At 46.3% G+C, this 10,000-nt stretch overlaps 1 protein-coding gene across 2 annotated transcripts in view; it reads right to left on the bottom strand.

Annotated features, from left to right (window-relative positions):
* Positions 1-3,176: 3,176 nt before the first annotated feature.
* siah1 (siah E3 ubiquitin protein ligase 1) overlaps positions 3,177-10,000 on the bottom strand; it is a 35,704-nt gene continuing 28,880 nt past the window's right edge. Inside the window, exons 3-6 of one of the 2 annotated variants that reach the window (XM_030053568.1) lie at positions 9,936-9,988; positions 9,557-9,738; positions 7,039-7,335; positions 3,177-5,717 (exon numbers count right to left, since the gene is read on the bottom strand). In XM_030053568.1, the coding sequence (XP_029909428.1) occupies positions 5,346-5,717; positions 7,039-7,335; positions 9,557-9,738; positions 9,936-9,981 (897 nt within the window). In that variant the 5' untranslated portion in view covers positions 9,982-9,988 and the 3' untranslated portion in view covers positions 3,177-5,345. The remainder of the gene's footprint in view (positions 5,718-7,038; positions 7,336-9,556; positions 9,739-9,935; positions 9,989-10,000) is intronic. The other variant, XM_030053569.1, reaches the window with a different exon arrangement.

Raw genomic sequence — 10,000 nt, 5'->3', positions numbered from 1 at the left:
CAAAGTTAGACTAAATTTTGCCATGTCTGTTTTCAGTGGGGTCCCTTGACCTCTGACCTCCAGCTCTCTGAATGAAAATGGGTTCTCCCACCTTCTTCCATGCCCACCTTCTGCTAATCCCATGCAGTTTGGGCCCCAAAGCCTGCAGTCCACATGTGTTCTTGTGGCCTGTTGTAAAATGGTGTGTGTGTGCAGACTGGGGCCTAAACAGTCTTGGAGACTCTGAGACTCTTGAGGATTCAATGAGCCACATTTGATTCCTGTGTGATGATGTTGGCCCCCATAGCAGCCATTTCACTGCAGCCAGAGACTTTTGTCAAACTGGACGTCGCTGGAGAAAATGACCTCTAGTGACCTCTAGGAGAATCACAGCCTCATCAAACTTTACAGCCACAAACTAGAGGAGGATTCAAAGAACAAAAATCACAATAAATCATAGTATCGAATCTCAATATATATATTGTGATAGTGCTGCACCAGGAGATAAACGCATCGTCCCAGCCCTACCTGCCGGTGTTTTTCACCGTGTGTTGAGCTCTCAGGGCCACCGTACCTTCATAAACAAACAAAGGAGGAACACAAACAAACAGCTGTGAGTTTTGAGACAGCAGCTCTGACTTTAACGTGAAGTGCAGGCTCTGGGGGAACGGCGGCGTACAGATATGATGTGTGCTCAGTGTGTGTCAGAACAAAAGGCCTGCCCCCCCCCTCCCTCCTCGCCCCCCCCGCTCAGCCTCAGCAGCAGGGAGACTATTCCTGTGCCGAGCCGCTGTGACCCAGCAGGCTGGCCTACATCGCAGACCTACTTCACAGCGAGCGCGGAGGCCGGCGGCGGAGGACAGGACAGCGCCGCGGCTCGCTGAGGAGGAAACGGGAAATCTGACTGCTTTCCTTCTCAAATGTGGCACTTTTTTTTTTTTTTTTTTTAATAGTCGCACATCAAGGGCAGGGAGGCTTCGTCACTCCTCTTAAAAGGTGAAAATGTAACAGGAAATTAAGCGGAAATTAATTTTGAGGCAGTCCTCACTCGGTGCCACTGTGGTAATAATTAAAACATGGTTAAGAGGGGGAAAAAATATCATGTGGGAAGTTTGCGTTCAAATGTTTTATTCGACAGATTTAAGTTCAGAACTGAGACATTTTGTCTCACATGGAAGATGAAGATGATCAAGTGAATTCTATTTACTTTTTGAATGTATTTTTAAAACTTTTTTTCTGTTAAAATGTCTATTTTCTGTTGCTCTCAGTGCAACAGTGCAGAGACAGCAACAGAACAATATCCCTGTGCATTTATGGTTTATATAGATTCACTTTTGTTTTTTTGTTTTTTTTTTGCACAATTTCTAATTTCTGTATTTGTCATGGTGAAGTTTTGTAGGATTAATGCAAATATTTATGCATACACAATACTTTTTTTTTTTTTTTTTAAAAAACTCATTTCTAAATATGTTTATTTCTTATAAAGGTAATTATCCTTGACAATCTGAGCAATTAATGAAAATACAAATTGTTTTAGGTATTGTGCAACAGGGTAAGGAGGAGGAGAAAACTACAGTATAATAATACAGTATAATACTACAAAAATACTTTTTTTTTTTTTCTTTAATTGATGGTTTGACTGTGTTATGTTTGTTTTAAGTGGATTTAACAGTTTAGTTTGAGTCTGGTCATTTCCATCTGAAACATTCAGAGAAGTCTTATTCCACTCTGCTGTCAGAAATTCTGCCTATTTTTTTCTCAAACATGTTCGTGGATATTTTTCCCCCGTCTCAGGTGAGTAAGACGCTCATGTCGTCTGTACGGTTTGTGATTGAGGCTTTAACATGGGCATCAGCAGTGTTGATGTCCGGACCCTCAGACCTGCTGGGCCTTCCAAACTTCCAAACGTCTCCTGGCTGGGATTTGAACCGGTGACTTTCCGGTCCCAAACAACCTCTTCAACCTCCTAAGGCCATGAACACACTGAGGAACTTGAGGAAGCATCTTTTTCATGTTTACAGCGAACCTCTGGTCTGATGTTGGAGTGTGGAGTCGTCACAGACCCCCATGACACGGGCTCTTATTTTCCTCATCTGACGCATTTCCTGCTGAAACAGGACGTTTGGGCGGGACAGAGCGCCAACCAACAGGATACCAGGAGCACTTTAATTTGAAGGGACAGGCGGATGAGAGAGGGCGTTTATAGATTTGTGAAGGTTTTATCGGTTCAAAGTTTAATTCATGTCACTGTTTAAGACGCCGTTTCACACGAGGCAGAGGTCATGTGAGGTCACTGCATGAGGACGTCACAGGTCGGTTCATACTGCACATGATGAAAGATGCGACGGGTTTGAGCTGAAAGCTGCAGCGATCAGCTGAGCGGGGAGATTTCCACCGAGGAGTTTATTTTGAAGGAGGAGAGCAGCGTAGAGATGCTGCTGGTTCCTCCGGTTGCTGATGGATTTCTGGTCGTTTCAGTGTTTTTTCAGTGGCTTTTGGAAAACGCTGGTGTGATGATTCAGCCAATCAGTGAGCTCCGCCTGAGCAGAGCTGTCCGATGAAGAAGTCCAAGGCGTTTTTTTTTTTTTTTTTTTTTTTTTCCAAAGCAAAAGTGAAGCACACACGCTGGTGTAAGGACACCAAACATGAGGGTTTTCCGGAAGCAGTCTTTGGAACATTTTAGTGAAAATGTGTGTTTGGGAAGTCCTGAGCCTACAGATATCACAGACTTTGATTACACAGCAGTTTGAGCTCTTTAGAACTGGACTTTAGATATCGTAAAACGCTGCTGTAAAAACACGAAGCCGTTTTTTTTTTTTTTTTTCCATTGCGTCAGAGCTGGCTGGCGTTTCTGGAAACTCACCATGAAGGCTTGCGAGAAAAAACCTTCTTCGTCCGGGACTGAAGGCAGCACACGGTGAGTACCTGAGGGAAATATCACGCAGTATGAAGTGAAGTATCCCTTTAAGCAGGACACTGAACCCCCGACCCGCTGCGGCGCTGATCTGCGGCTGAAAAGCTCACAGCATTTTCCTCCCTGGACAAATAAAGGAAAGCGTTTCTTCCTCAGAGATAAGACAACACAGGCAGACAAACCGGCACTCGGGCTTCCTAAATAATCCACACGGGCTCGGAAAATCTTGCGCTGGCCGAGGTCCGACACCTAAAAAAAAAATGAAAGCAAAGGAGAAGTGGCACCGGGTATGAAAAAGATAGATTTATTTAATGACAAATTAAAACAGAAAAAAAAAAAAAAAAAAAAAACAACAATAAGTCAAGGAGCTGAGGGAGAGCAGCAACATTACTGAGACTCCACATGAAGAGCAGGGAGAGCTGATTGGCTTGACCTCCCCGCCTCCTCACAGACAAACGAAACGAAACAAAACAAAACAAAAAAAAATAAGAAAAAAAAAATCAAATTAAAAACAGACTTGCCCCACAAACAGAAGGACAGAAAAGACAGATGGACAACGAGAGAAAAAACAATCCAACTCAGAAAACAACCTTCGGAAGAACGACACAATTTGCTTTTAACTACAAACACTGAAATTTAGCCACGAGTTTTACAACTGCCTTTTTCATTTGTGTTTTTAAAAGTTATTACAAAAATGATAATTATGATAATCTCAATAACAATAATAATAATATTAATAATAATAATAATAATAATAATAGCAACGTTGTAACGGTAGAAACTGTCCCTCATTCCTGGTTGGGTGGACTTTAAACAATAACTTTCAAAACAAGGAATTTTGAACTTTGACTCAAATGAATTTGCAGTTTTTTTTCTTTTCTTTCCTCTTTCTAAAAAAAAAAAAAAAAAAAAAAAAAGAAGAAGAAACAACAACAACAAAAAAAGAAGTATACAGATCCCTCCCGTCCTCGGTCAACATACACTGACACACACCATCCTGAATCCCCCCCGCACCGCGTCGCCTGCTCCTCCCGGCTGGACCATGTAAGCACAAAGTGTGTATGCATGTGTGTGTGTGTGTGTGTGTGTGTGTGTTAAATCAAAAATCATAAATCATAAATCCATACAGTACGAGAGCACGGCCTGTTCTAATAACAATCAATGACAGTCAACTATTTTGAGAGCATGTGGCGTGCGCTCCTTGGCCTCGCTTGGCCGGGCCGTGATGGGCGAGCGATGAGCCGGCGTCGGCTAAATTCGTGTTTCAGGTTCCAGTCCCGGACGCAGACACACACACACACACACACACACACACCCGCCATCTGAATCCCATCCTGCAGGCGCTCGGCTCCAGACGTGTGCGGCCCGCTGCCGGCTGTGGCTGTGGGTTCCAGTCCCAGCCGCCGACAGCTGAGCCCGCCGGAGAAACACACCCACAGTCCTGCAATAAATAACTCTGGATACAGACAAGCAGCTGCAGCTCTGGGTTCCAGTCTGACGCAGACACAGACGGCCAATCACAGTCCAGCTTGGTCAGAAACGGACAGCCGCGGCCCTGCAGTCACCGGCAGACGGCAGAGACGGAGGTCCAGCACATCAGCGAGACCGGCAGAGAGCGGCTGGTGGATCTGTGGTCACAGACTCCAGCTGCACCGCTGGCCGTGAACCGCTCCATCCAGGAGGCATGATGGGTAAAAATGCGCAGGGAGGGGGGCTGGAGGTGGGGAGCGCTAAGCAGCTGGCTCGCTACCTGGAGCTGAAACAGGACTCGAGTCTTTTTCTTTTTTTTTTCTTTCTTCCTCTCTCTGTCAGAGTGGTGACGAGCCGGAGAGCCGAGAGTGACGGAGGGAGGGAGGGAGGGAGACCGAAACATCCAGAGAGAGAGAGAGAGAGAGAGGCACACTAAAATAAAAGACATAAAAAAATAAAATAAAATAAAATAAAATGAAGCGAGGAAGAAGGGGTGGAGTGAGCGGGGGGCGGGGAGCCGGGAGAGTGGCGAAGTCAATTTGGAGAGAGCCATGGTGACCGAGAGCGAGAGACGAGAGTTTGACTGAACCAGGTTCTTTAGTTTGTTTGTGTGTGTGTGTGTGTGTGACCAAGAGAGGGAGAGACAGCGTGTGCGTGCACGACAGTCTCACATATATATTCATATGTGTGTGTATAAGTCTATAACCATCACTACACAATTAACGTCCACGTTGTGTCCATCCATCCAACTCATCCATCCATCCATCAATCCATCCATCCATCCATCCATCCGTCCCCCCTGGGCCCCCACGGCTGCCCAATCAGACAGTCCAGTTCGACCTCGAGTCAGTCCATCTCAAGGGGTGTGGGGGTGTGGAAGAGAGGGGGCGCTGCGGGGGTCACGCTTCGATTTCACCCCCAAAAATACCCCCCCCTCCCACTAAACAACCTGCGACTTCTGAACCCCCCTTTCCTAAAGGTCTTAGCACATGGAGATGGTGACGTTGATGCCCAGGTTGCCGTTCTCGGCGAACAGCTGCGCGATGGACGTGTCGAACACCAGGCAGTCGCTGTTCATGATGGCCGTGGCGATGCCCTCGTGGATGGAGCGCGGCGTGGCCTCCCAGGTCAGCCGGCGCCGGTGGCCGTTCAGCTCCAGGCGGTAGGCGAAGTTCTCGGCCTGCTTGCGCGTCCCGATGAGCTGCACGATGGCGAAGAACTGCTGGTGGCCGTCGTACTTCTCCTGCTTCTCCAGCACCAGCATGAAGTGGAAGCCGAAGCACGACTGCATCATCACCCAGTCGACGGCGCCCGGCAGGTTGATGTCGGTGGCCAGGAACACGATGTCCTCCCCCTGCGCACAGACGGACACGTCACACCAGTGCAAGTTTCTTTAAAAGCCACAACCACACACAACCGACGCTTTTAGGGCTTGGATGCAGAACCGGGAGCTATTTGGATATTTTGAGCACCAATACTGGCATCGGGGACGTCAGATTGACACAGAAACCACGTCTTTCTATACTTAATGTGAACTTAAACATCTCAGCCCATTTGCTTCCCGCAGAGGCGGCCTATCTGAATTTGAAAATGAATACATTGCATTATTTCAGCAGAAAATTACAGAGCATTTAGCGTCATTTTACAATAGTTGCCTCTGGTAAAAAAGAGAGAATGACAGGGGAGTGTCTGAGTGCTGGTGAAGGGGCGGCTGTGTCGGCTTTCGTTTTAATAAGAGTTATAATTATGTCGAAACAGGTTTGCACTTTCTTAGAAACAATGACAAATGGAAAGCAGAAATAGCGCAGGGGCAGGTCTGCAGACGAAGCTAATGCTGCTGTTTCTGTAAGAGCAAACATGTCGGCGTTTCTGCTTTCTGAGGAGCAGCTGGGGGCAGAAAGGGGGAGAGCACATTTAGGCTTTACATGATCAAAACCTGTCATCTGGAATTAATCACTGATTAGCCACATATGGGTACAAGATACGACATTAGTCTAGGAAATAGTGAAAAAAAAAAAAAAGAAGTCTGAGACGGCCGCAGTGAGCTGAGCCGACGCAGCCTGTGTCTCATTATGGTCGACTCGATGGCAACAGACGGAGCATGTAAAGGGGCCGGACATTTCCATTTTTGTAATCATTCAATATGGAATGTGGTTTATATTTTTAGTGGTGTCTTTTTTTTTTCTGTCCTGTTTCTGTCTGCGCCCTGCAGAGCGGAGCAGGACCAGAGGAGCAAGCCAATATTCAACAAGGCTTGAACATTCAAATATCCATTCTTTCTAATGGTCAGCAGGGCTGCAACAAACCGTTTCCAATGTGGATTGATCGACCGTTTGTATTTTCAATTAACTGACTGATCATTTCATCAGTCAAATGTCAAAAACGACTCTCTCATGACAAGTCAGCAGAGACCAAAGCGAGTCAATTTGCTTCTTTAGTCTTACCAGCCCCGATTTTCAATTCCTGTTTGACTAATCAGGCAATCAATTCCACATAACCAGTGACGTCTGAAACAGGATATATTTAGGTTTTGTTTTGTTTTGCTGCGTCTTGTAACCGTTTCATTTCCTCACACGGGGGTTTCAGAATCGATCCATCCAGCCCCCGTCGCCGCTGCTCTTTACTAAAAACCTGCTTTCACAGATGGAAGTGAAGGAAACGGGCAGATGGCTGACCTGCAGCGTGGTGATGGACTTGTGCTGGTGCATCAGGTGGGGCATGACGGCGTCCAGGGAGCCCTGCCACTTGCAGGAGGCGCCGGGGCAGGGGCACGAGTACGGCCGGAACTCGCACAGCTCCTCGTGCTCCGCCTTGTCGGTGTGGGGCAGGGTGACCTCGCAGCCCGACGAGGCGTACTTGCAGGGGAAGAGGACGGAGTTGGCCACCTTCTCCATGGCCAGGTTCCTGATGGAGCCCAGGGGCCCTCGGCAGGTGGGGCAGCAGGTGAGCTTAGGCCGGCAGTTGGAGCATACCTGAGTGAGGAGAACGGAGAAATCACGTTTTATATTACAGGCTCTTTAAATACCAATATTTTCATTCTGTGGTGGGAGAAACTGTGACAAAGTCAGATCAAGATAGAAGAGGTTTGCAATAAATTGGGTTACACGATTACCCCAATTTCAGCCAGGATTCATAACTGGGCTGAGCCTGAGCCAGTCTGAGCGACGGCTCATCCCACCCCCTTCTCTTGCCATCTAATCTCACCGAGCCACTACAATTACATCAGGCGTGTCTGATGTTTGGGAGCGGAACTGAGATATTATTATATTGAGTAGTGTACACTCGACTTGGATGTGAATGTTTCCCGTCAACAGCCAATGAAAACTGAGAGGGAGAAAAATAAATAAATAAATACAGGAAATAGGTAGAGGACAATGTCCATCAGAGGGGGGGGCATTTCCACAGTGTGTTTGCTGGGTGTGATGCGTTTGGTTCGGCTGCAAAGAGACAAGCTTGACTAATTCAACTCAATATCCCATGTTAAAAAGCAGTGACATTTCAATCAAAAAAACAAACAAACAAAGTATATCAAGTATTTTCATAATCTGTTGAGGTTTTTAAAAAGGTGCTCCGGGTTTTCCCTAACATCAGGCAGCACGGCTGGCTGGGCTTGTAGTTTCTCAGCGTCTCAGACTGATACTTGGTGATCGCTAAACTTATGACCAGGAGTGGAAAATGCTCCTTCAGAGTAGGACTTGAGAGTTATGAAGCTTCAGCCGGACGCTTCATGATGCAAACTGTGTAAGCTCTGGTGAAGACAGCCATTTCATAAAAAAAAGGAACACTGATACTATGCTCCAGGCGTAAACGCAGGACAAAAGATGGGGGAGTTTTAAATTTTATTGCAATATTACAATGTGAGACCCGATATCGTCTGGGATTTTGGAAATGGTAATATGATGGGTACTGTCTATTCATTATTTTCAAGGCCTGAATACAATAACCCTTGAATGACCCTTCAAAAAAAGTTACATCCAGACCCTTCAAGTGGACAAAAATGTCCATTTCTAGAAAGTGACCACCAAAAGGTCACAGGGGGGTGATTTTTGGCAAGAGGGGGTAATTTTGGGTTAAATTTGAAAATCCCAACTTTCAGCATGAAAATCCATTATTTGACCCTGTAATGCATTTTTATCACACCCATGACCCTTGGTGGACAAAAATGTCCACCTGTCATTTATCCAATTTTTATTGTTGCTATTTGTACTTATTATCCTCAAAATCTTTGAAGTGACTCATATGGAGTTACACTAAGTCACTTTTGACATGGATTTCAAGATAGGTTAAAAATGCATTACAGGGTCAAAAAATGGATTTTTGTGCTGAAAGTTGAGATTTTGAAATTTCACCCCCTCACCAAAAATCAACTCTGGTGAGGATGGTGATTGTCTGTGAGGGGGTTTTGAATTTTGAAAATGGACAAAAATGTCCAGGGGTCATACGAGGGGATAAAGGGATGCAAATAGACTTTTCCAATATTTGCCTCTAGCTGCTTGGTCATCATATCCGTATCACTGATTGTTTATTTTTACACAGGCGATTTTTCATAATCATCCCTATAAAATCAATACCGAGGTATTTGGTCAAAGGTATCATATTGGATTTTGCTCATATTGCCCCTTCCTCAGCAGCACCACCACACTTTTCTGACTCTTTTCAGGCGTTTAGGAGTGACTTTCTCCTCAGAGTGACTTCAGGCCGTGCGGCTGAGAAGAAAAAGTGTTTCAAGCGGAGGACCTTGGCTTGTGTTCGCTGGCATCTGTCCTGCTGAGGCATCCTCGACCAAGACACTGAATCCCTACCGGCTGCAGGGAAGTTATTCTGCAGCTGACCTTACACTCCCATGTCCCCGCGGAGGGGGACAAACAAACCTTTGGGGGATTAATGAAGTTTTACATCATTATTATGGCTTGACGTCTAACTCCTGACCACTGTTACGTCACACCCCCTTCCTCTCTACCCTATATTTAGTGTTGCCCTTCACTGTGCACTGTTCGCACAGATGAGTCACAACAGGAAGTAGGGTTGGGTGTTTTTCTGATATTATAATTAACCCCTCCCCCCACACACTCACACACACACACTCTCACGCAGCTGTCAATGCTCATGGGTGACAGTTAAAAATGGTACAGTGTGCAGCTGAGGGATCTTGGCGTTTCCTCGGCTGCTCCCCGGGCGGGGCCGCGTACGTACCAGGTGTCCCGACTGGCACTGCAGGATGGGGGGCAAAACATAGTCAAAGCAGACAGGGCACTCGAACAGGCTGGCCAGGTCACTGTTGGAGGCGGTGGTGCCTGACAGGGTGGGCACGCGCTGGGAGGGGGGGCACTTGGAGGTTCCTGTGGGCAGCGCGGTGGCGGTCTGGCGACTCATTTCTGGTGAAGAAGAAGGAAAAGAGGGAGGGGGGAGGGACAGGTTTAAGTCAGTCTTATGAAGAAAAAGTCTTAGCTGGGGTGCTAGAGCTGAACATTAACAAAAAAAAAAACAAAAAAAAAAACTCAACCACAAGTGACATGAAGTGCAAGTTAAAACAAACATACTGTAGTGACTGGAATGCCCCAATGAACAATACCTGTGTCAAAGTCATGTGACTTGATTTCAAGTGAACTGTAGTCCATGTAGTGTCTGATGGATTGC

Source organism: Myripristis murdjan, chromosome 6, assembly GCF_902150065.1.
Source record: "Myripristis murdjan chromosome 6, fMyrMur1.1, whole genome shotgun sequence".
In the NCBI taxonomy this organism is placed as follows: Eukaryota; Metazoa; Chordata; class Actinopteri; order Holocentriformes; family Holocentridae; genus Myripristis; species Myripristis murdjan.
The sequence above is the reverse complement of the archived record's forward strand: the minus strand, read 5'-3'. Positions and strand labels throughout refer to the sequence as shown.